This window comes from Onychostoma macrolepis, chromosome 22 (genome assembly GCF_012432095.1).
Source record: "Onychostoma macrolepis isolate SWU-2019 chromosome 22, ASM1243209v1, whole genome shotgun sequence".
In the NCBI taxonomy this organism is placed as follows: domain Eukaryota; kingdom Metazoa; phylum Chordata; class Actinopteri; order Cypriniformes; family Cyprinidae; genus Onychostoma; species Onychostoma macrolepis.
The window spans coordinates 19,350,779-19,377,794 of record NC_081176.1 but is presented as its reverse complement, the minus strand read 5'-3'; the positions used below and the strand labels follow the sequence as shown (position 1 = coordinate 19,377,794).

The following is a 27,016-nucleotide window of genomic DNA, read 5'->3' as shown; positions in this document are numbered from 1 at the left end:
AAAAAGAAAGGAAAGAAAAAATGTACTGACCCCAAACTTTTGAATAGCATTGTATATTGTAACACAAAATTTCTTTTTTTAAATAAATGCTGTTCTTTTTAACTTTTTATTAATCAGAGAATCCTGAAAAAAAAAAAAATCACAGGTCCCAAAAAAAATATGAAGCAGCACAATGGTTTCCAACATTGATTATAAATCAGCATATTAGAATGATTTCTGAAGGATCCTGTGACACTGAAGACTGGAGTAATGATGCTGAAAATTCAGCTTTGCATCAGAGGAATAAATTATATTTTAAAGTATATTTCACAAAATAGCAGTTTTTTTCTGTATTTTTGATCAAATAAATACAGCCTTGATGAGCAGAAGAAATTTCTTTTTAAAAAAAACAGTAAAAATCTTACTAATCCCAAACTTTTGAACGGCTGTGTGTGTGTGTATATATATATATATATATATTTATTTATTTATTTATTTATTTATTTATTTATATTTTACATGCGAGTACACCCCTCACATTTTTGTAAATATTTTATTATATCTTTTCATGTGACAACTAGGGCTGTCGCGATTTTGTCAAGTAGTCGATTTTTAAAAATCATCGACTTCATTTTGCTCGCGTCGACTAATCGGCAAAATACCGGAAGTGGCGCATTTCACGGATGAGAATCCATAAAACACATTTTTAGACTATTTTCCAAGGCTGCATGATATATTAAACCCATTTAAAATCATAATTAAGCATAATTGTGAATTCACAAACGCTATGATTTAATAAAATAGTTATATGCGATGCAGTTCTATTATTATTAAAGGTGATGGACTGGCCAAGCATGTCTCCAGACCTAAACACTTTTGACCATCTGTGGGGCATCCTCAAACGGAAGGTGGAGGAGCGCAAGGTCTCTAACATCCAGCAGCTCCGTGATGTCGTCATGGAGGAGTGGAAGAGGACTCCAGTAGCAACCTGTGAAGCTCTGGTGAACTCCATGCCCGAGAGGCAGTGCTGGAAAATAATGGTGGCCACACAAAATATTGACACTTTGGGCCCATTTTGGACATTTTCACTTTGGGGTGTACTCACTTTTGTGGCCAGCGGTTTAGACATTAATGGCTGTGTGTTGAGTTATTTTGAGGGGACAGCAAATTTACACTGTTATACAAGCTGTACACTCACTACTTTACATTGTAGCAAAGTGTCATTTCTTCAGTGTTGTCACATGAAAAGATATAAAATATTTACAAAAATGTGAGGGGTGTACTCACTTCTGTGAGATACTGTAATATAATACATCATAGTTTTATCAACTTTTTTTTTTTTTTTAAGCTTATCAGCCAGAACTTTAATAGCGGTACATCCCTACCTAATACCTAAAACCTTTCACTTCCTCTCTTTCAGAGCCATGTGTTTGCCAACAACCCTTGGAGCTTCCCCCATCAGACCTACAGCTTGCCCTGTCCCATGCAATCTGAAAACCAGTAAGTACCCAGACTTCTGTCTAATCATGCTATCTGATACCTTCCACTGTTTTCCAAACCTAGAGGAAACCTAAAAGAAGTCAGAATGAAACCAAAAGTCACCCTTCTTAATTAACACGTGTTGTCTTGTGTGTCATTCCAAAGGAAAAAAAAAATCATGTTTGTCTTCGTAATCTTCCATCAAAATCTAAAATGACTTTCGTTTTCAGTTGCCCATATTTTCATATCTCCAAACCCTGACACATAAAATTCGTGTCCTGTTTCACTCATGCGTCAGTTTATGGAAATAAACTGATACATTTTTAAATGTCATTTGATGTTTACCTTAAGAAAAGCGTATAGCCATTGTATTATGTCGGCCGTTTCCAAGTTGAAGCAGTGATTTTCTTAGTTATTTCATGATAAAAGTCCATATTGTGTTTGCAACCTCGATACAGGATGTCACAACAAGTCCCTTCATGTCTTCATGAACCGATAAGACGCAAGCAGAAACATCCCTGAACTTGACGTGACATATGATACGTACTTGTCTGCAATTTTCGTCGACTTGGTGAAGCCCTTGGCACTGCATAATGATTTTTCATAAACATCTGCTTTGTTGCCACCCGGTTGCGCAAAAGACTTACTCAGCGGCTTTTGTTTAAAAAGATGGCGTGGAAAAACTTTAAAGGGATAGGTCTCCAAAAGTTACACAGTGAAAGTCAATGGGGTCCAAACTATTTTGTTTTTGGACCCCATTGACTTTCATTGTGTGGACAAAACAAACTTAATTTGTTACTTTCTCTATCAAAATGTCGGCTCATTCCGGAGTTGTTGCTATGCGTGATCATTTCACGTCGTCTTGTGATCAGGTGCCATCAGAGGTCATGTGAACGAACGGGTGTTTTGTTTACAGAGACTGTGGGAAGTCCTCTCTGTGTATTTATAGCACACAGTAGAGATTTATTGTTGCAGTATGGCACAGGGAACCGAGGTGGAAGAGATATATGTGTGCAAAGGTCGATGAGTTTGAAAACGCTGAAATAAGGGTCTCGGTTTTAGAAAGAATAACAGTTTGTGGTTGATGCTAGCGTCAGTGCTACATCCTCCACCCACTCCTTGGTGGAAAAACATCTCGATGCATTCACAGAATTTCATCGCTGGCAGTGTGAAAACCTTTAATGCTGCTTTGACATTCATTAAAAAATATATTCAGCATCAACTTATACAGACAGACTAGGAAACTACCAACTTCACGCTTATTAGTTTATGCTTCGTATTACAAGACACCAGATACCAGTTTTCCCACTTTTGTGAGTCATAGCTAAACGGATGATTCAAACCTCAAAAATGTTGTTCATTTAGACAAGATTATTATTTTCTATTCTTAAATTGAAGTATATTATCATTATTGTTTGTTAAATTATAAAAATGTTATAACGTAATATAATCTTATATAAATCAAGTAATTATATTATTAGTAATTATTATTCACTGTAACTAAAATGAATATTATTCTAATAAATTATTCTAATTGAATAATTTCAAAAAGAATTCTAAAAATATTGTTACTACTATTATACATCAATAATTATATTAATGTTATTACTAATATTATATATTACTAACAATTAATTGTAATATTAATAAAGAAAAATAATTAGTAATAACATTAACATTGTTATAACAATAATTAACTGCATATTTTCAAAATAAATATTATTATTATTATATTAACTTTAAAAGATGGTAAAAAATATTTGTAATTCAGAATACTATTAATACTAGTAATATTATTATCAATACAATAATAACTATTATTGTAAAATAATTATTATTGTTTATTGTTATTAATAGTAATTACTATTAATTAATAATTATTACTAAATAAAAATAACAAGAACAATAGTAAGAATAATAATAATGATATTAATTCAAAATAGCTGTAGTAGTAGTAGTAGTAGTAGTATTAATACTAACAATAAAAACTACAATTAACAATGTTTATTTATTATTATTAATTGCTATTAATTAACAATTACTGTATATTACCAAATAAAAATAATGCTAATAACAAGAACAATAGTAATAAAAATGATTGATTTTTATTATTATTATTATTAACCTTTAAATATGGACAATAACTACAATATTTATAATTCAAAATACTATTAATACTCATTAATTATTATTATTATTATTATTATTATTATTAATAATAATAGTAATTGATATTAATTGACAATTATATAAAAAATACAAATAATGCTAATAACAAGAAAACAACAATAATAATAATAATGATAATGATAATATTAATTATTATTATTATTATTTTAAGTGAGCAGAGGTGCAAAAGAGTTACCACTGTAAAAATGAATGTCTATTTTTTTTAATTGTTAGTCTATGTACAAATGTGTCATAATTTATCAAGCCACCTTTTTGTTGTTGTTGTTTTTGTCTTAAATATTAATAATATACAGTATGCTGAAAAATGTTTCTTTTTTTTTGGCACACTTTGAATCAGTGATAGTTTCATCCAGACATGTAGGAATCTCAGCGCTACAGTCGAAAAAATAGTTCTGGTCCCTGGTGCCATATTTCATTTAACACAATGAAAACAAGCAGAGGCATACAGTCTGTTCAACATGTTGTAATGTGTATCTGTGTGTTGAATGTTCAGCTGATAAAGGTGTCTAGACTTGGCTAGTGAGTGTTGTTTACCTGACCGCCACACTCTGTCTGAAAGCAATAAAATGACTGGACAAAAACAGGTTGTTTTGAGAGACTATATACTTTATTAGTATTTATGTACTACCCTAAAAATGACTTTGTAATTCATTTTCCTGCACCGTTTGCTTCAGATACGAGTGATTTTTCTCAGAAGGATGAGATTACACAAGGCAGAGAGGGGCATTATGGGATGGTTCAGAGTGAATTGTATTGTGTTGATGGAATGAGTCTGAATCAAGGTGCCAAACCTGCAGTGCAATATCAGAAGAAGGGGATTTTCCATATAACTTCTGAGTCTGAGGATATTTAAATATGGACAAGTTTATTTGAGGAACACACACGCACTCTTTTGCAAATTTGCTGCAAATTTAAATGAATTATAAATGTCCTTGGTCCTATAGTGTCATGTTAAGAGTATCATATGCAAATTCATATTTAAAAAAAACTAATGCCCGTCTGAGCAAAGAATAATATAAACCACATTTTTAATATTTTAAATTTTATTTAAAAAAATAATATAAACCAGAACTATCATAGACTAGCATTCAATACAATCCATTCTTGATAAAATTTTGCATATATTATTTCCAACTTAATATTCAATTTAATTGATTTCAGATTTTCCATACACATTCCTTTGACTTCTATTCATCCAAAAATACATAAAAGTATACTAATATTTTACAACTTTTTTACCATATGTGACCCGTTCTGGTGAAATGAGTCGGAAGTCGCACGGACTAATTTTGAGCTATAGGTAAAAGAATTGAAAAATGTCAGTTTTGGTCAAATTTGAGGTTTTCACAAAAATGAGTTCATTAAGCCCTCGTCTAGTGATCCCAATGCTGCAAATAGAAATTAAACATCTAAAATGATCTTTATTTGTACGTTTTCTGAGAGGAGTACCTTTTTCTCTGCGCACTTCTAGCTGCTGCTGCTTCTCACCACAAGTTGTAAGTCTATTGTTGCAAAGCACAGCATTTAAGCTTTGTGAATATTCATATCGAATTCTCCATGACATGAGTCCAAACCAGTGAAACATTATTTTTAAACCCATGCTGATGAAAACAAAACGATCGTGCTGACTGACATCTGCAAAGCGCGTGCATAAGACGCGCCTCTCCTCGAGCGCGCGATCTCCCTTATAAAGAACATTATTGCAAAATATGTATTGGCGAGATTCACACAATCATAATCTGTTATGGCTTACATGAACGTTTAGTTAATGGTTGGGGGGGAAATCTGATGTGTAACATTATATTTGATCCATGCATTACAGTAGGTCTTAATATAGATCTGTCTCAGATTGAGACTCTCAATGCTAATCGTACATTAAAAGAAGAGACGGAATCACTTGCTGCTCTTGATTAAACTACTCTTTATTTGCATCTTTGTTCTTATTTTTAATAACAAAGATAAAATAAAAATAGCTATATTGTGATTAATAATATAGTAATTATTATTAAGAAAAGAATTGGAGGAAAATATGCAACGTTGCTTGGTGATTCTGCTTTGGAATCTTTAACTCGGGTTTTCTCAAAAACAGATCTGCTGACTCTATTGCCTTCAAACGGTAGCTCAGTAATTTTTTTTATCCGATTCCAACAAGTCATATATCATTTTGAAGGTATTTTAATGGAGGATGTGAAAATAAAAAGAACTCATTTTTGAAAATTTGCGCATTCCCACTCATTTTGCCAGAACGGGTCACATACTGTATTGTCTTGGTTTAGTAATGATATATACTGTATCGTTCAAAAGTTTGAAAAATGATTAATAATAATACTAATATATTATTAGTAGTAAATATAACTTATAATTAAAGAAAGAAAATAAAAACAATTAAAAACAATACAATTATCATGATTATTATTTTTACTACTATTATTAATTATATTCACAGGACTTAAAGTTCTCCGGCACCGTGCCGGATCTCCGGCGTGTGGCGTTTGGCAGCGTAAAAAAAGATAGTCCTACATTTTAAAAAAAAACTTGTTGATATCACGTTAGAGTTCATGAGTTCGCCTACCAATGGTATGAGAGGAACACAGCTTTCACTCTCAACCAAACTATCATTACTAGCCATCAGAAGTTTTTGCTCTTTTAAACACGAGACGCACATAATAGCAGAGGAATGGAAAAGAAGCGGCTGCGGCTCGAGCGCGGGACACATTGAAAAATGGTCAAAGATGTCTATCTAGCTCCATATTTACGAAAAGCTATTAAAAAGCAGCAGAGTTTTGTAAACAGCTCAAAATAATCAGAACTATATGACTGCCAGAACAAAATTACCGGTAGTTTTGAAAAGGATTTTAATTTACCAGTATGACTGTATGTGTGAAAGTGGCTAAACTCTTCCTCTGCATATGCGGTGAGTTTACGTTCATCTGGGAAAACTGTGCGTTATCTCACTAGGTTTGTAACGCAAATCATTTATAAATCTGTGCCTTAAATCATTTATAAACCTTTTAAATATTTCGAATTATGCGATTGATTGTACATCGCAATTTCAAAATAAAAGTTTCTGACTTCGCATGTGGCCAAACATTAAAATGAAATGGATTTAAACGTCGTTGAATCACATGAAACATCACGCCCTCTGCAGGTATTTTTTATAACTGACATATTACATGTATTTTCAACAGGTTTCAACAGTGAAACCATGTAAGTACTAGGGCTGGGACAATAAATCATTCCACTGGAATCGATTCTGAGTTTAGATTTTAACAGCAGATGGCACTGCATGCCTTAGAAACAACCGTACTCTGCTTGTTTCCAAATCCTTACACACACTTGAACCTAAAATAATCATTCATAAAATTCAAAAATGTTGAAGCAATTTACAAGGGTGTTCACAGTCGGCTGTGTTTACATTAATCTTGCATCATAAAAGCATTCTGAGCTGAGGTGAAATTACATGATTCGGCCAAACGCACAAGCGTTTTTACCGGTAACATACCATTCACTTGTTTCAAAATACATACTCTTTAATGTCAATCATCCACCCAATTCAAGTTTCGACCCATATATTCAAACTTTTATTCTATATATTCTGACTTTCATTTCATATGTTCAAATTTCATTCAATATATTCAAATTTCATTCCATATATTCAAACTTTTATTCTATATATTCAGACTTTCATTTCATATATTCAGACTTTCATTTCATATATTCAGACTTTCATTTCATATATTCATACTTTCATTCCATATATTCATACTTTCATTCCATATATTCATACTTTCATTCCATATATTCATACTTTCATTCCATATATTCATACTTTCATTCCATATATTCAAGTTTAGTTCCATATATTCAAACTTTTATTCTATATATTCAGACTTTCATTCCATATACTAAAATTTTCCTGAATGGCATGCCATTATGTATATGTGTATGTATGTGTGTATATATATATATATATATATATATATATATATATATATATATATATAATATAATATAATATAATATAATATAATATAATATAATATAATATAATATAATATAATATAATATATATATATATATATATATATATATATATATATATATATATATATAATATTATATAATATAATATAATATACAGTGAGGAAAATAAGTATTTGAACACCCTGCTATTTTGCAAGTTCTCCCACTTAGAAATCATGGAGGGGTCTGAAATTGTCATCGAGGTGCATGTCCACTGTGAGAGACATAATCTAAAAAAAAATCCAGAAATCACAATGTATGATTTTTTTAACTATTTATTTGTATGATACAGCTGCAAATAAGTATTTGAACACCTGTCTATCAGCTAGAATTCTGACCCTCAAAGACCTGTTAGTCTGCCTTTAAAATGTCCACCTCCACTCCATTTATTATCCTAAATTAGATGCACCTGTTTGAGGTCGTTAGCTGCATAAAGACACCTGTCCACCCCATACAATCAGTAAGAATCCAACTACTAACATGGCCAAGACCAAAGAGCTGTCCAAAGACACTAGAGACAAAATTGTACACCTCCACAAGGCTGGAAAGGGCTAAGGGCTACGGCCAAGCAGCTTGGTGAAAAAAGGTCCACTGTTAGAGCAATCATTAGAAAATGGAAGAAGCTAAACATGACTGTCAATCTCCCTCGGACTGGGGCTCCATGCAAGATCTCACCTCGTGGGGTCTCAATGATCCTAAGAAAGGTGAGAAATCAGCCCAGAACTACACGGGAGGAGCTGGTCAATGACCTGAAAAGAGCTGGGACCACCGTTTCCAAGGTTACTGTTGGTAATGCACTAAGACGTAATGGTTTGAAATCATGCATGGCACGGAAGGTTCCCCTGCTTAAACCAGCACATGTCCAGGCCCGACTTAAGTTTGCCAATGACCATTTGGATGATCCAGAGGAGTCATGGGAGAAAGTCATGTGGTCAGATGAGACCAAAATAGAACTTTTGGTCATAATTCCACTAAACGTGTTTGGAGGAAGAAGAATGATGAGTACCATCCCAAGAACACCATCCCTACTGTGAAGCATGGGGTGGTAGCATCATGCTTTGGGGTGTTTTTCTGCACATGGGACAGGGCGACTGCACTGTATTAAGGAGAGGATGACCGGGGCCATGTATTGCGAGATTTTGGGGAACAACCTCCTTCCCTCAGTTAGAGCATTGAAGATGGGTCGAGGCTGGGTCTTCCAACATGACAATGACCGAAGCACACAGCCAGGATAACCAAGGAGTGGCTCTGTAAGAAGCATATCAAGGTTCTGGCGTGGCCTAGCCAGTCTCAGACCTAAACCCAATAGAGAATCTTTGAGGGAGCTCAAAGCCAGAAACCTGACTGATCTAGAGAAGATCTGTGTGGAGGAGTGGGCCAAAATCCCTCCTGCAGTGTGTGCAAACCTGGTGAAAAACTACAGGAAACGTTTGACCTCTGTAATTGCAAACAAAGGCTACTGTACCAAATATTAACATTGATTTTCTCAGGTGTTCGAATACTTATTTGCAGCTGTATCATACAAATAAATAGTTAAAAAATCATACATTGTGATTTCTGGATTTTTTTAGATTATGTCTCTCACAGTGGACATGCACCTACGATGACAATTTCAGACCCCTCCATGATTTCTAAGTGGGAGAACTTGCAAAATAGCAGGGTGTTCAAATACTTATTTTCCTCACTGTGTATGTATATGTATATGTATATGTATATGTGCATATATATATGTGTGTGTGTATATGTGTGTGTATGTATGTATATATATGTATGTATATAAAAATTTTATGTAATGTAATGCAAAGCTGAATTTTCAGCAGCCAATATTCCAGTGAAACATTTCTTATCAATGTTGAAAACAGTTGCACTGCTTAATATTTTTGTGGAAATTGTGTTTTTTCAGCATTAATTGATAAATAGTACAATGTTTATTTTGAAATAAACCTATTTCTTAACATTATAAACGTATTTACTGTAACTTCTGATTAGTTTAATGCATCCTTGCTTAATAAAAGATTAAATTTGTTAACAAACAAAAATCTAAACTGACACTGTACTGTATATGCTTATTATACAGAAATTTATACCATGGGGTTTCTATTTTATATATTTATAATTAAATACCATTTTTATTTGAATTTAATAACCGTTTAAAATTCAAATAATTCAATATTTATTTATTTGACATCCTAATACCTCATTGTTTTACAGTTTCTTTTAAATCCTAAAACATTATTTACAAATTTTGAATCCCAGATGTTGTGTGATGTGTTTTGTCACCGCTCGTCCTATAGAAACTCAGCTGTCAATCATTTCTCTTCTCTGATCATCAAAAGTCACATGTACCCAATGGCAGAATATTTTGCTCTCAAAGCAGTTGAACTGTATCATCCAAACTAGAAACACGACAAAAATATCCACCTCAGTGTGAAGCTTCCTGAAATGTACTGTGGTGATTTCCCACAAAGTTAAGTGAAGTGAAAGAAAGAGAACTGAAAGTGAGCGTCACATGACAGGCACTCAATGAATGAATGTCACATGATGAGAGGCGCTTTAACACTTCAACTAATCTGTATAGTTATACACATCTAGAATTCAATTTAAACAGTAAATGTGAACATTTAGTCATCATTTGCTTACTTTTTTGGTATCTCTTTAAATACACTTGTTTTAATGTTGCATTTATTTATTTAAAGTCACTTTGTGGGTTTATTTTTCTTTTTTTATGTCCCACCCTGACTCATGTCATATGTCAGGTGACTGTTTGTTTTTCCGACACAAAACGGTGAATTTCCTTCTTCCTTTTTTGCCCGTCTGTTGACTCTGCTCGTGATCCGTCATGAAACTCTGAATTCTTTCTGTCTGGTTTCTCAGGCAGCAGCTTCTCGGCGGCCCGTCGGACATGCACACGGATTTGCTTCCCAGCGGCCTCAGCGACTTTGACTTCCCGAGTCTGAATCTCAGTCAGAATGAAGACCTTCCTCTGGTAAGACCCTGCTGTTTGAGTGGCATATTTTGGAGGCTTTGATCCTCCTTGGGTTGCGTTCACAGCTGATGAAATGACGTCTGGATGGAATGAAGACTGCGTTTGTCATCTCACAGAGACTTGGTATTGATGAGCGCATAGTTTTTTTTGTTTTTTTTTCAGGAAACTTTTTAGGAAGTTTTAAGTCTGTAAATAGCATCAGATTAGAGTGGCAAGAGAGTTTTAGTGATAAATAACCTTTTTTAGGTTCTGTGAAGCAGTGGATGGTTTGTGATCATGGCCTGTTAGTAGGGTTGCTCGATTATGGCAAAAATCGAAACTTTGATTATTTTTGATTAGTATTGATTATTTCACATGATTAGTTATTGACTCAAATATCATGCATTTACTGGACTTATAAATGTAAAATAAATGTAAACGATTTATAAAAATAAAATAAAAAAAGCATAAAGCTTTGCATACTTTTTAAATAAATAATGATCAAATATGATCGATAAAACTATTACTAAATATTTATTCAATATATAAAAACAAAGACAAAATCATTAACTAAAATTGTTAATTAAATTTGATTAATCACCCTGAATCATGATTAGTCATTGACTTGGAAATATGCATTTAGTAGACTTGACGTGGGTTTCCTTCAACTTAAAAGAAAATGAATTAAACAAATAAATGAAAAAAAAAATGTATATAAATGTGCATATTTTTAAATAAATATTATAAAAAATGCTAAATAAAAATACTACTAAAAAAACTACTAAATATTTATTCAACACATAGTCATAAAATCGTTAATTAAAATTGTAATGAATTATTAGTCATTGATTTATCATGCATTTATTGAACTTAAAAAATATTCTAACAGTGGGTTTATTTGAACAAAAGAAAATGAATTTAAAAATAAAGGTATATGAATGTGCATGCATTTAAATAAATATTATAAATAGAAATACTGCTTAAAAACCGCTAAATATATATTCAACTTATAAAGACAAAAAGAAGACAAAATCATAAAATTGTTAAATTAAATCTGATTAATCACCCTGAATCTTGCTAATTGTTTCTGTCTGGCAGGGGGGGGAAAACACATCTTCCTCCTTTTCTATTAATTTTAATGTGTACTCTGACAAAATAAACATTTTTAAATCCTAAATAATTTATTGTATTACAATTTGTGTTTTATCAGAGGCAGAGGCCTTTTTTTTTTCTTTTTTTTTTAAATTTTCCCCACCTGCCTTTACATATAGTTTAAAAAAAGTAAAATATATTAAATAAATGTTTATATTTAAAAAATGTATATTAATAAATGCAACTTATCATATTAAAATAAATATAAAAATACATAAATAAATAAATAAATACCAGTTGAACTCCATTTGGCGCAAAGTTGTCTGTCACTTGTACAGGTTGCATGACGTCCTCGTGATTTGTGTAAAAGTTTTTTGCATGCTAAATTATTGGCTGCCGAATGCATAAAACCATCAGAATGCAGTTTTTATGCTAAACAATTTTGGTACTGTGTTTGGTACTGAATCGCCACTAAAGAAGACATGCAGGAGTGTAAAATGAGAAACCTTAACCTCAAAGGCAGTTTTCAGCAAAAAAAAAATTACTTTATGTAAAAATCGTTCTAAATATAAAACGGGTTTTCTGAACATTTCCCCCATCTGCCATTGTCCCACTCTGCCACGCTTCCACTTTCATTTCTATACAACAAATGATTTTTCTAAGAGGAGGTGCCTCCCAAACAGGACAACCGGTAAAGAGTCTGACTGACGTGATTCATTTCAGTGCTGTCACACCTTCTTCCCGTCACGTTTAGACCTGCGTCCCGCACCTATAAGTAGAACATAATGGGCATTAAATGTGGATCCACCCTTCTGACCCCTGCATGCTTATTTCATAGCCTGTGGCTCTCTGCCATGTTCACTGTGTAGGAGTCAGACACCAGCGACACATTTTCTGGCTCCGCTTAATCGCTGTAACAAAATCACTCCAGCGCTGGTTTCGGGTTCCCGCCTCACCGTAGCTAAGTTTACTTGAGTGTTTGTAACAGGAACATTACCTCAGCAGATAAATACATAAACCTATTTCTGTCTCAATGGGTTGAATGGGGAAAAAGACAAAAATAAAGCTATATTAAGGCAAAATGTCATCTGTTAAAGAGTGTGAGATGATGGGAAGCTTATGAAAGAGAAAAACAATTAGGTGAAGCAGACTGGATGATAAGACAAAAAAATCTTATTTTATTTTTCTGCCTTTATTTTCAGGACTCATAATATTTATTGAATATTAGACAAAACCTAACAAATATTATATATTTATAAATATATTTGTAAATTTTAGATATATATATATATATATATATATATATATATATATATATAGAGAGAGAGATACAGATATAGATATATATCCTGACAAATATTATACAATCATTATATAAGCTGTAATACATTAAATAATAAAACTGCAATTATATTTTGATATTAATTTTGACTTTTTGTAATTAAATATATTTAAGTATTCATATACAACTATTCATATTAAATAATATTTTTTCTGCTTTTCTCCAGCGTTGCATGATGATTGAAATCGCGCAAATGGGCTTAAGCTATTACCTAAATAAACTGCGAAAAGATTGTTTCCTAAAACATCATGGAAAGAATTTGCAACGGTTGTGATGTAATTATGTAATAGGCTGTAGTCAGACGCGCTACATGTCTGCTGTTACAGTACTGTTTTTAGTTTCGATTCACTGTTAATGCTAGCTGCGCTGCGCTGCGTGCGCTTGGTTTGAGCATTTGGGATCACAACATTTGTCATTAGAAACGTTTATAAATCTGTTTTTGTATACAAAGAGAAGTTTCAGTGTCTCCATAATCCTTCAGAAATCATTCTAATATGCTGATTTGCTGCTCAATAAACATTTCTGATTATTATCAATGTTAAAAACAGTTTTGCTGCTTAATATTTTTGTGGAAACAATGATACCACTCAAACAAGATTTTTTTTTTTTAAAAAGAGAGAAAAAATGTATAATTTTATTCATCATGCATGAAAGTGATGATAAGTGAGTGAAGACATTTAAAATGATTTCTATTTAATAAATGCATTGGCAAATTAAATTAATATATTTGATAAATGCAAATAAATGCTGTTCATTAAACTTTACATTTATCAAAAAGTCCTGAAAAATAAAGTATCACCATTTCCACAAAATACGAAGCAGCAAAATTGTTTTTAATATTGATAATAATCAGAAATGCTTCTTGAGTCAAATAAATTGTAATCATTTCTAAAAGATCAGGTGACACTGAAAACTGGAGTAATGATGAAGAAAATTCTGCTTTGCATCACAGGAATAACACTACATTTTATATTAAAATATTATTATTATTTTTTTTTTTATTTGTAATAATATTTCACAATATTGCTGTTTTGTTTTTTTTGTTTGTTTTTTTACTTTATTTTGATCAAATTAATTCAGCCTTGATGAGCAGAAGATATTTATTTCAAAATCATTAATAATTGTAATGTTTCCAAACTTTTGGCAGGTACTTTAATAATAACAATTCTATATAGTTTATTATAATATATTATATTATATTGTTATCATGATTATTAAATGCTGCTTTTTATTTTTTTACAGGACAATAGTATGTATTATTACAATATAAAATATATATTTTAATGTGCTAAAATATATATTTTTAATCATAAGTGCTGGAGGCGTGGCTTGTGGGAGTGATTTGGGGCGTGGTCAGATTTTCCTTCTTTTTTTGTCTCTAGCTGATCACATGCCTGATAATTATAATGTAATAATAAATACTAAAAAATGACAATTTTATTTTTATTCATCACATGATAGGTAGATGAATATTAATATTAAATTGTATTTCTTTTTATATATATATATATATATATATATATATATATATATATATATATATATATATATATATATATATATTTCTTCAATATTACATAAAAAGCTGACAAATATTATTTAAATTTAATTAATTAAATATTTAATAATTTAATCATGTTTGTAATTAAATATTCAACAATTCATATACAACTAGTCATATTAAATATTTTTCTGCTTTTTCCCATTATTCAAAATGTTTAATCAATATTAGATAAAACCTGACAAATCTAATTTATTTTAATTTTTAATTTTGACTTTTTATCATTATATATTCATCACATGATAGGTAGAACAAATTTCTTTAATATTAGATCAAAGCTGACAAATATTTATTTAAATATTACATAAATTAAAAATTATAAAAGTGTATAATGTTATTATTATTACTTGTGATATATTGTATATATTCATTGTCCTATAAATGGGTTGTATGAGCTTCTCAGTGTCCTTTTACAGAAAGCATTTAAGGGTTTATTTAAAATGGCTGTTTGAAGGATGCAGATGAATTGTTGAAATGATTTATTGGAACAGTCTGGAAAAAAAAAAATCCAAATCCTAAATGTAATGATTGAACATGTTTAATTAGAGAAGCTCTGGTCAAATAAAAAGCACATTTTCATTGGTGTCAAATGAAGTCTTCCATCTGCTCTTGCTAGCGTCAGGCCTTTGGTCTAGTCAGTCGGATTTAAACATGTCTGGGTGATTCAGACTCAAGAAAGGTGCATGTGAGTAAGACGTCCTGTGTTGTGGTTAATGCCATGCTTTCCTTCAGAAGATCACAGTCATGGCGCACAGCTGCTGTAGGGAAGACTCTCCATCACACTGACACTGAGAAAATATGACTAATAGAGCCAAATAAAGCCACGCATGCCCTCCACATCAGTTCAGCCTAATATCCCAGCAGCCTTTCTGCGTGTCTCTTTCTGTCAATCTGAAAACAAACGTTCAAAGCTGTGCGCTTGTTCAGGATGTCGTTCCTCATCATGTGAAGCACTCTCAGGATTTCCTCTTTTTGTTTAGACACGAGTTGTTGTTTACAGGATGTACGACTGTGCAATCAAAATAACGACAGACCACAAATCTTCTAGCCTCCCACCCACAATTTGATGCTCTGTTCAAGATACTCTGTTTACTGGCTTGAGTAGTGACGAATCATAACACTACTAATAACATTAATTTTTTTGACCCATGTATTTTAATTTTATATGATAAAACTTGACAAATATTATTTAAATATTCATTTATATATGATGATACATTTTTAAAAAAACTTTTTTTTTTTGTGCACATATAATTTATTTTACATATCAGAATGGGTCACTCGTTTTTACAACATTTTGTTTGAATAATAATAATAATAATAATAATAATAATATTAGTAGTATTATGATTCATGTATTTTAATTTTCTATGATAAAATCATAGAAAATTAAAATGCATGAATCATAATACTACATACATTTATATACGATAATGATAAATCAATTAAAAAAAACAGTTTTTGTGCACATAATATAATTTATTTTACATCGTAATATCTCTTTTTCCTTTTAAATAATAATAGTAATGCTGTTATTAATATTTATTTGTGTGTGTGAGAGAGAGATATATGTGTGTGACAGAGAGAGAGAGAGATAATAAATTAAAGCATTGTTATCATTTGTTGTGTATTGTGTAATCATATATAATAGTAATATATATGAATTCATATATAATGATAAATAAAAGATTTATGTGTGTATAAGTTATTGTACATATATCATATCTCTTTTTCCCCTTTTTAATAATAATAGGAATGCTAATATTAATATTTATAATACATTTTTTTACATGTGTGTGTATATATATGTGTATGTGTGTGAGAGGGAGAGATAATTAATAAATTTTAAAGAAAAGTTAGCATTTATTATGTTTATAATATGTAATCATATATAATAGTAATTTTATATATTATAAAAATATAATTTGTATTTTTAATATTTGTTTATATTTATGTTTATACATTTATAAATGATGATATATAAATTAAAAATCATGATAAAATGATCATGATAATGTCATCATATAAATTCTATAATTTATTACCATTTATTCTATAGGTTGTATATTATACTAATTAAAAATAAAAGGAAATAATAATAATAATAATAACAATTAACGATTATTTACATATATTATTAAACAAAAATAAAATGTTTTTTTCTATCCATATTTAATAAATTATATATAAATATAAAAATACTATAGAGAGAGTGAGAGAGAGTTTTTGTGTGTGTGTGTGTACCTGTTTTTCTATTCAGGTGGGGACTTAAACCTGAATACACACAGACTCATGGGGACTCGTGTCACGATGGGGACCTAAATTGAGGTGCCCACGGGTGAACAAGCTAATAAATCACACAGAATGAAGTTATTTGAAAATCTAAAAATGCAGAAAGTTTCCTGTAAGGGCCTACCCTTTAGGTGTAGGGTTGGTGTAGGGCAATAGAATATGCAGTCTGTACAGCAGAAAAAGCATTACGCCGATGGAGAGTCCCCACAAAGATAGCAAACCAGACGTGTGTGTGTGTGCGCGCGTTTTTGTGACACATGAGTACATAAATTTGTATAATGACAAGGGTATGACGGGTATAACTAGGAGAAGGTGACTTTTCAGGACATTACCCCATGTCCCAACTTTTCAAAACGCTTATAAATCACACAGAATGGAGTGTATTGAAAATCTGAAATGGCAGAAAGTTTCCTGTAAGGTGTAGGGTTGGTGTAGGGCAATAGCACATACAGTTTCTACAGTATAAAAACCATTACGCCTATGGGATGTCCCCACTTTTCACAAAAACAAACGTGTGTGTGTGTGTGAGGATATCTTTTAATCTAAAAAGCTTTTAGGCTACATGATAGCCTGAACAATGTCCATGTATTTGAAGTTTGTTAGCATTAATTTAGGTTTTGACGTGTTTATTTTCGCTTCGTATGAAACCACAGGTAGGAGGTGTGAATGATCGCAGCGTTCTTGCATCAAATCTTTGTTCTTTCTGGTGATCTTGCATACACGCATGCTAATTGTCACCTGTCACATGTAGTGCTGGGTGGTATACCGGTTCATACCGAATACCAGTGTTTATTTTTCTTATGATATGAATTTTTAAAATACCGCAATACCGATGTCATTTAAATAACGTTTGGAACGCGACACTGTTTGAGAGGGGTCTCTTTTCACTATTGCGTTGTGGCGAGGACACAGCTGTATGTGTAACAACACATACTGTAGAAAGCTGTAGAACGTGATGACTAGGGTTGCACGATACACCAGTACTACGGTAGTATCGCGATACTAAAGTTTAAAAATACCCACGGTGCCATTACATTTTTTAAACGGTAGTATCGTCCATACGGTACCATAAGATATGTTGTATGCACGGCGGGAACACTGTTTAAAATGTTCATTTGAACATGCATGCCAGCAGAAACATTACAAGTTGATTGCCAAATGTCTTTCTGCTGTGCTCTGTGTAGTATAGTCTGTGTGTAAGCGTTAAATGAGTGTTTCCTGATGCTTCAGTTCAGTTTGCAATGAGACGTTGCACTTGCACATCGTTGTTCATGCTGCAGATTCAGACCATCTGATGTCATTTTTAAAACGGTAGCTCAAGCATCACTTATTCAACATCATAATGTCTTACAAGAAAGTATTCTCGCAGTTTTATTCATTTGACTACTTCTAGAACAGGTGTAATAGTTTGTTTCTGGAAGCGTCTTTGCGATCACAAATGCAAATCCATTCATCAGCATAGCGGCTTTGCACTTGGTTCTTATCAATCATTATATATATTTTTTTATTCATTTATAATGTTATGTTTTAATATACAGGCTGCTAACTCGGAAATTTCAAGATATGCGAGCAAAAATGCTCCTGACAGTTGGGCAATACGACACGAGCAAGAGAGCTGTTTTTGTTTTGTTTCTGTGTTCGATCCAAATCCGTGTTGTCTTGGGCGAATCACTGATTCACTGCGCCATTCATTAAAACAGTCATCTGATTCGCTCCTGAAAGATTCAGCCATTTTAAAAGAATCGTTTGAATGACTCAGTGATTCAATCACGAACTTCTGCCACCTGCTGGCCGTTTTAAGTTTCCCATCTAAAAGTAGGCATAATACATTATTTTCCAACATATTTCTATATTCAGAATTTAGTATTTAAAACATTAATCTCATAACATTATTTATGCAATTATAAATACAGTCTAAATGTATAAATACCACATCTAAATGTCACTTCATGCAGCTTCTGTGCAGTGCTAAGATGAGTTTTGTTTAGATGATTTCATGGATAACAATAGCCAGTCATTCATTCACATTAAGTATTCAGAGAATAATATTGTCTGTTTTCACTTACATCTATTTATTTATAACATTTTTATTCATTTTATAGAATTGAATGGTATGGTATCGTGACAACCCTAGTGATGACACAGAAGAACTCATCCACAATATCCACCACCCACTGCCATCAGCTCCCGCGTCTCACACACACGAGCACGACTTTAGCACTATATTTAGCAACTTTCAGACCCTTTTTAGCGGCTTTTTTCTATAGAATATACAAACTGACAAACCTAGCGACTTTTTTGGATAAACCTTAGCCATCGCTCATTTGGAAGATGTCGCCAGTGCTGCCCTGCGAGCATGAGGTCTGACTCTCCCGGCGCAGTGTCGCCTCTCTCTGCGTCTGTTCTGTGCAGTGAGCGGCAGAGAAGCACCGCATTCAGCTGGCCATACCGCAGCAGACTCGTCAGTAAATGAGTACAAAACAGCATTTCCAAGCACCTGCCGCTAACTGACTGTTTGGAATAAGTATGAGCATAGTTCATCTGTTAATATTATGCACTGTTGTTTTTTTTGTTTGTTACTCAGGTTTGTTACTGCATGAGACAAAAAAGTAATGTAGCCAAAACCACTGCATAGTTGTCTTTACAACTTTACACCACATACAGTCTTTAGTGTAACGTTAGATGCATGTTGATTTTATCAGAAGATGTCGCGATTATAAATGAGTGACTCTTGGTTAACGTGTATTAATGAGTCGTGTTTAGTCGTCTATTTAGTGTGGAATTTTTCTACAATATTCTCTCATCATGACAGTAAAATAGGGCATTCTAAGTCAATCTACTGCAGTTTTTCCTCCCTCAATCAGTAGAAAACCCCGTCATGCATGAAAAAAATAAATACCGTCATATACCGCGAAATATAACGTGTACTGTAGTCATGCACCTGGCCTGAGGTTGTTGATAAGCTTGCAGCTGCAAAAGCACAGAGCTTCACTGGAAATGATTCTGTTCTCGCTCATGCATGCACCTGCACTTACAAATAACAAGAAATCTGGTGAAGAAATGAAGGAACATTACAAACGCATAGGGTGATTATTATTTCTGTTAGTTGTTTTCTCTCTCTTGCTTCTGATTGGCTACAGGAAGGAGGGAGGAGGAAGGAGGTGTTTTCATTTGTTCATCTGTTTCTCAAGTGCAAACATTCCTCTTGGTTTATTTGCTTTGATGAGCATGTAAGATGTTTCTCAAACTAAAGGAAAAGACAAGCTGAACTCTACAACACAAGAGAATGAGAAACCGCAGGCCGACCACAAAGCTCACAGACCTACATGCATTGTGCGTACTCCTGTCACAGGCACGTTTTGTAGTGCATGCATCGTCATCCGCGGCTCTGGGAGGGTCTTTGGAAAGCTTTTTGTTTTTTTTCTTGAACAACTTCAAGAGTTTGAGCGCTCTGCAGAGATTGATTTAGATATTCAGACGGCTTTGGGTGGGAGGTTGCCGTAAGTGGATTTCAGAGGAAACGTACAGTCGTTAGTTTAGCCTACACCGTTTTGACTTAACTGGAAGCCATGGTTTAAACACCCTATCACACTTTTTGTGTATATTTTAGATATATTGTATATGAATACACATACATGCGCGCTTTAAATAATATCATGAATTATATACAGAGAAAATATATTAAAAAATCAATAAAATATAAATTTTATATATAAAAAAAAAATAAGGTATGTTATGTTGAGGAAAATATATGTATATTTATTATTATTATTTATATAATAATGCTTTCCTATTATATTTATATTTATATTTATTTTTATATTTTAAATTGTTTTATTTATTATTTAATTTATATTATTTAATTTTTTTTTTATATTTAAAGACAAAATATATATAAATACAAATATTTTTCCAGTAACAAATTTTACAGTAATTTATATTTTTATGTATTTTATTGTATGTATTTTTATATTTTGTATTTATGTATTTTAATTTTAGAATTTATTTTTATAATATATATAAATGTTATTTTGTAACTGAAAACACACACACACACACACACATATATATATATATATATATATATATATATATATATACATATATATATGTGTGTGTGTGTATATATGTATGTATATGTATGTATATATATGCTTTTAATCTTCCTAAAAGCAAAATTGAGCATAAAACTCTAGAAACACATCTAGAAAGTTATGTAAAAAATAAAAAATAAATTTTTATATGACTTTCTAGATGTTTCTAGAGTTTTGCGTTCAATTTTGCTTTTAGGAAGATCATTCTCACTACAAAGTGACGGCAAGTAATTGTGTGCACTGAGCATTAACATAAAGACAACACATGTAAAACTTCTGCATTGTTAGTACACGATATTAAAATCTGCATCTTTTTTGCTGAGCAAATTAATGGCACATCTTTCTCATACCACCACCCCCTCAGTGGAAAGATATTAACCATACTTTAGGCTAATAATCAGTGACTCATGTTTACTGATATCGCCGCACATCAAGGCGCCGCTCTGTCGCTGGGGCGAGCAGTCACCGGCTACTTACGGCCATGAAGTGCCTCCAAGACATCGATCTCTATTACTAGCCATCGCGGGACTCCAAACTGATTAGACGCGCTCGGATGGCCTGACGTTTGTTTCTTTCGGTAAGGAGCCCAGGCAGGTGTTTATGCATTTTGGGAAAGCTGCCAATTGCATCCGAATGAACTCAACATCTAGCAAGTCATAAAAACGCTTGGTTAACTTGTCCGCTTTGCTGTGAAACGACTCGGCCTGATTGTTTTCCATTCATAAGTGATGAACACCAAAGGCCAGAGCCCCGGCCTGAAAGAAATGCGCTCAGCTGGGAGCCACTAAACATAATAATCATTAAATAATGATCTGCCAGCGTTAAACAGATCCAGTGCAGCCGCCACAGCGCTCTGGAGAACCGTAGCGCTGCACTGTTTACACTACGAATGCGGTTGAGTTACACCATGTACTGTAAAGAGGGCCTGACTGCCAGTAACTCTAGTCACTTACCAACAAAAGCATCATTTCCTGAAAGCTCCTCCCCTCCCCTCCCCCTCGCTCAGCTCCCCTCCCCTCTCAACCACCTTTAGCATTGAGGAACTAAACCACAATCAATATGAGTGAACCTCCATGCACATACCTGTCAGTCCTCGCTCACTAGGAAGGACACAGGAGTCTCTCAAGTACCTGTTGTGCAGGCAGGAGAGCCGTTTTTCTTTTCCTCCGGGAATGTTGTTGCAGCTGCCGTGAGCTTGCACATGGAAAGGATCTGTTGTCTCCAGGAGGTGAATGATAGTGACTTGGACCCATGTCACTCATGCAGTTTTGGACTAAGTTTTATGCACAGCTGGGACGTCCTCCGCCCAAGGTAGAGCTCGTAAATCTCTTTAATGTCAGCCTTTTTTAGCATTTTAGGGGTTTGAAAATATGTTGTTGAAGGGTGAGAAATTCAGGTTTGATTGCCCAAGGGAAGACGCTTCTTGTCTGGTGCTCTACTTTGTTTCCCTCAGATTATTTCCTTGAACAGATAAGAAAATGATTTCCTTATCACTCTTCTTGTAGCTTCTGAAGATCTGTAGCATAGCTGTCAGGTTTTTTTTTTTGCCATTTTTAATGTTGGGTTTTTAATGCCTGCATTTGTTTGCAGTCATCTTGTCAGAGTTGACTGTAAGTAATCAGTATGACTTTACTTTAAATAATACAATAAGTTATTATATACATATATTATATATATAGAGAGAGATATAATATAATAATAATAATATGCTACATTATATACAGTATGTATATATAAGTAAATAAAAATATATATGCATTTTTTTCTCAGTAAAATTCCTTTTATTTTATACTTTTTATTACATTTATATGGATTAATTTAATTTTTAATTTTAATCACTTATTTAATTATATAAATTTATATATATATACTATTTTACATTTAATTTACTTACATAAATATATAAATGTGTATATATAATATTTAAATAATGATACTTTATATATGTATATATAATACAAAATAGTATTATATTTAATATAATAACAAAACAACAACAACAAAATATATATATATATATATAATTAATCACATTAATATTATTATTATTTATATTACAGTGTACTTTATATTTTTTACTGTATTTTTAACTTAAAATTAATTGTTTTAGCATTTTATTTTGTTTTTATTTTATATTTTTAAATATGTGACAAGTTTTAGATTGCCATTTTGCATCTACAACCATTATTCTGATTGCAAAAGCTGGCTGGTAACAATGACAAACATGAAAGCTGGTTTCCAGTAAGAGGTGGACGCAGGTGATTCTTGGATTTGGTGCAATTTGGTATTATTCAGATCATTTCTTCATTATAGTTTGCATTTTGAAATCTTCTTGCTGTTAAAAAGCACTAATGATTGCATCAATCTCAGGAAGTAGATGAACCACAGCAAAGGTTTTGAAATTTGACATGATTTTTGCAAATTTTTTGTAGCACACACACAGATCTCTTACGGTTGTGGTATGAATTTTAGATGAGAATGTCCTGTGTTGCATGAGTTCGTACTAGAGGGCACTTCCCTTTATTTCCCGCTATCAGGATTTGTGTGTTATATGAGGGGTTTGGGTCTCTATTTTGGGCCTGAGGCAAGGCGACGCTCATGTTTTACGGGAACAGTGTGATGTAAAGTGCTGTTAAGGCACAATGAGTCTTCGCTTCCCAAACCGACGACCTGCAGCGCAGCATGACATGCACCACATCTTCCTTGCGTTCAGATTTCCTCCTTCAACTTTCTTTTTTCTTCACTTTTATGTTTGTTTGTTTCTTTTACTTGTCCGTTCTTTCATTTGTCTTTTTCGTTTGTCCATACTTTTTTCTCTTTTAGGTTTGCTATGTTCGTTCTTTCTTTTGTTTGCCTTGTTTGTCCACTCTTTGTCTGCTCTTTCGCTTGTGCATTATTTCATTTGTACTTTCTTTTTAATTGGTCTGTTCTTTCGTTTGTCTGATGTTTTGTTTGTCCATTCTTTAATTTGTCGGTTGTGTCACTTGTTTTATTTGTACATTCTTTTTTTTTTTTTTTTTTTTTTTTTGTCTCTTCTCTCTTTAGGCTAGCCATTGTTCAGCCGTTCTTTTGTTTGTCTTTTTTTTTATTTGTCTGTTTTGTTGGTCCATCCTTTTTTTATTTTTTTTATTGGTCTGCTCTCTCTTTCTTTAGGTTTGCCATTGTTCGCCAGTTCTTTTGTTTGCCTTGTTGGTCCACTCCTTAATTTGTCTGCTCTTTTGCTTGTGCATTCTTTTATTTATCCATTTTTTTTTTATTATTTGTCTGTTCTCTTTCTTTTTCGGTTTGCCATTTTTCGTCTTCTTTCGTTTATCTGTTCTGTCGTTTGTCCATTGTTTAATTTGTCTGTTCTGTCGCTTGTTTGTCTATTCTTTTTCAATTGTCTCTTCTCTCTTTAGGCTAGCCATTGTTCATCCGTTCTTTCGTTTGTTCATTCATTTAATGTCTGTTTCGTTTGTCCATTCTTTCATTTGTTTGTTTCGTTTGTCCATTCTTTCATTTGTTTGTTTCGTTTGTCCATTCTTTATGTTCTCTCTTTCTTTAGGTTAGCCATTGTTCGTCTTTTTTCACTTGTCATTTTTTTGATGCACGTTCTTTTGTTTGTCCTTTGTCCATTCATCTCTTTTTTTTTTTTTTTTTTTTTTCCATTGTTTCTTTTCTTTTTTTTTTCCCCACTCTTTTGGTTGATTGTCTACTCTTTCATTCATTTTACTCTTTTCTTTCTTTCTTTTTCTCTCTCTCTCTCTGTCTATCCACTTTCTTGTAGTTCATTTATTCTTTCATTTGTCAATTTGTCAGTTGTCAATTCTTTTTCTTTCTGTGACATTTTCTTTCTTTAGGCCATTTGCCTTCTTTATTCTTTCCACTTGCCTGTTTTTTTTTCTTTCCATTTTTTTTCTTTCCATTTGCCTGCTTCATTTTGTACACTCATTTGCCATCTTTCTTTCAGTTGTTTGACTTCTTTCTCTAAGTTTGCCATTGTTTGTAGTTTTCTTTCATTTGTTTGGTCCTTTTTTTCTGTTTGCCTTTTTCTTCCTTGTAGCCATTAGCTTATATCTTTATCTCTTTTTTATTATGTCTTTAATTTTATTTCTCTTCTCCTTTCCTCTCCATCGTTTTTTAATCCCTGTCCTTGATCCTTATCTTCCTCCTGCCTAAACAAAACAAATAGGACATAAAACACATCAGGAAGCTTGATGTGATAATCTGGCAGTGACGCTTCAGGCTCGTCTGCAGTTTTCCCGTCAGTGCTGGCTGGGAAGGTTCAATAAGTGTCATGCTGTGGTGTAACCTGACACATTGTCATAATAATGAGGCTTTATTACAGTACGGGAGTGTCAGGAGATGTTTGTGTGTTTTTTTTCACTCGTACACGCCACCTTTACTCATCTTACACCAGAGTGTGGCCACCAGCTTGTCTTGCAGGTGCATCTTTTTTCCTTATATTTCATACAGGAAACATTTGCGCAGGCTTACAGTAAATGATGCATTTCTGGTGGTCCCCACAGATGAGCGCTGCCACCTCATCTCTACCGAGTCTGTCTATATTTCCCCCCTGCAATGATTTACAAAGCTTTTCTACAGTTAATTACTGGCACAGAGGATATATTTTGTCATTTTCTTGTCAGCTTTTGGTCGTTGAATGTTTATGCTGACAATTCATGGTGGCGCCTGCCAAATGAAAAAAAAAAAAAAGGCTTTAGGAAACTCTACCATCTTTGCCCAGTTCACCCCAACCCAAACAGACACCTCAGTAGTCTTCAAAGCAGCCTTGGTTTTACACAGCACCGCATCCAAAAACCAAACAGAACTGAAATTGTCCATTCACAAGGCTGGAAAGTGTCAAAGCCTCGCAGGTTTTCTCTTTTGGGTTATGGAGTTCAGGTCAGCCTGCTCTGTAGACGAAACCGTGGTGGGATTTAGGATGGATGGAAATGAATGCAAAGATTTTCCTCCATTTATGTGCTGCCTTTGCGACCACATTGCATTCCTGTAAATGCAGAAGTGACTGTATTAGACGCATTGCTCAAGAAGTAATATGACAGTATTAAAATATTTACATAAGCGTAATGTTGCGAACTATTTTGATGCTTAATTAATCTGACAGCTATTTCTACAGATATTATACATCTTGTCCAATGATCTCCAAATGATTTAAAGTATGAAAATTACGAGTTAAACGAGCATAACCATTTAAAGGTAACGTTCATAAAAATCTATCATTACTTGCACTGCCTATAGGGTTTCAAAAAAAGCTTAATTTGATAGACAATATCAGATAATATCACATATATGATGATATTTAAGTTATATTTAGTGATTTAAACAATAAAGAGGCAGTTTCATTACTAGTTACATGTAACGGAATTACGTAATTTAATTACAAAATAAATGTAACTGTAATCTGTAAAAAATGTCTAGTTAAATTACAATTACTTATGAAAATGTTAATGATTACAAAGCGAGTTACAATCTGAATATTTTCACACACATACATATTTGTTTGATTTCTTTCCCAAATTGCATTGACTGCTCTAAAATATGAGACACCAATGTTTCAGGGGTTTAGGACACTGCTTATTAGATAACAACTGTTTTATTTAGTCATTAGGGTTTATGTATATGCTTTATTTTTTAATATTAGCTGTTATTTCCAGGGCATTGTTATATGTCAGTGCTTCCTGTCATAGCTATGCAAAGATTTGATTTCAAAAACAGTATCATAGCTACCTATATCTTATGATTTTAAATCTATATTTAACTTCAGAACAACCTTAAAGTAAACATACGTGCTAAAGTCTTTTAAACATTTTGTGGTGGCTGTGCTTTAAAATTAAATTCTTATAATCTTAATTCAAGTGATAAAGGATTCAAAAGTCTGACAGCAATCAGTGTTGAGTATTGTAAGGTTAACCCTGCCTGCTTTAAATGTTTAAAAATGTTTAACAGTTGAAAACATTCATTTGAAATTAAAAAAGTAATCAAATGTAATCAGTTAC

The 27,016-nt window shown here is 32.6% G+C and overlaps 1 protein-coding gene across 1 annotated transcript in view; it reads left to right on the top strand.

Moving 5' to 3' along the window:
- sbno2b (strawberry notch homolog 2b) overlaps positions 1-27,016 on the top strand; it is a 61,127-nt gene that overhangs the window by 16,017 nt on the left and 18,094 nt on the right. The window contains exons 3-4 of the mRNA XM_058761694.1: positions 1,400-1,479; positions 10,546-10,657. Of these exons, the coding sequence (XP_058617677.1) occupies positions 1,400-1,479; positions 10,546-10,657 (192 nt within the window). The remainder of the gene's footprint in view (positions 1-1,399; positions 1,480-10,545; positions 10,658-27,016) is intronic.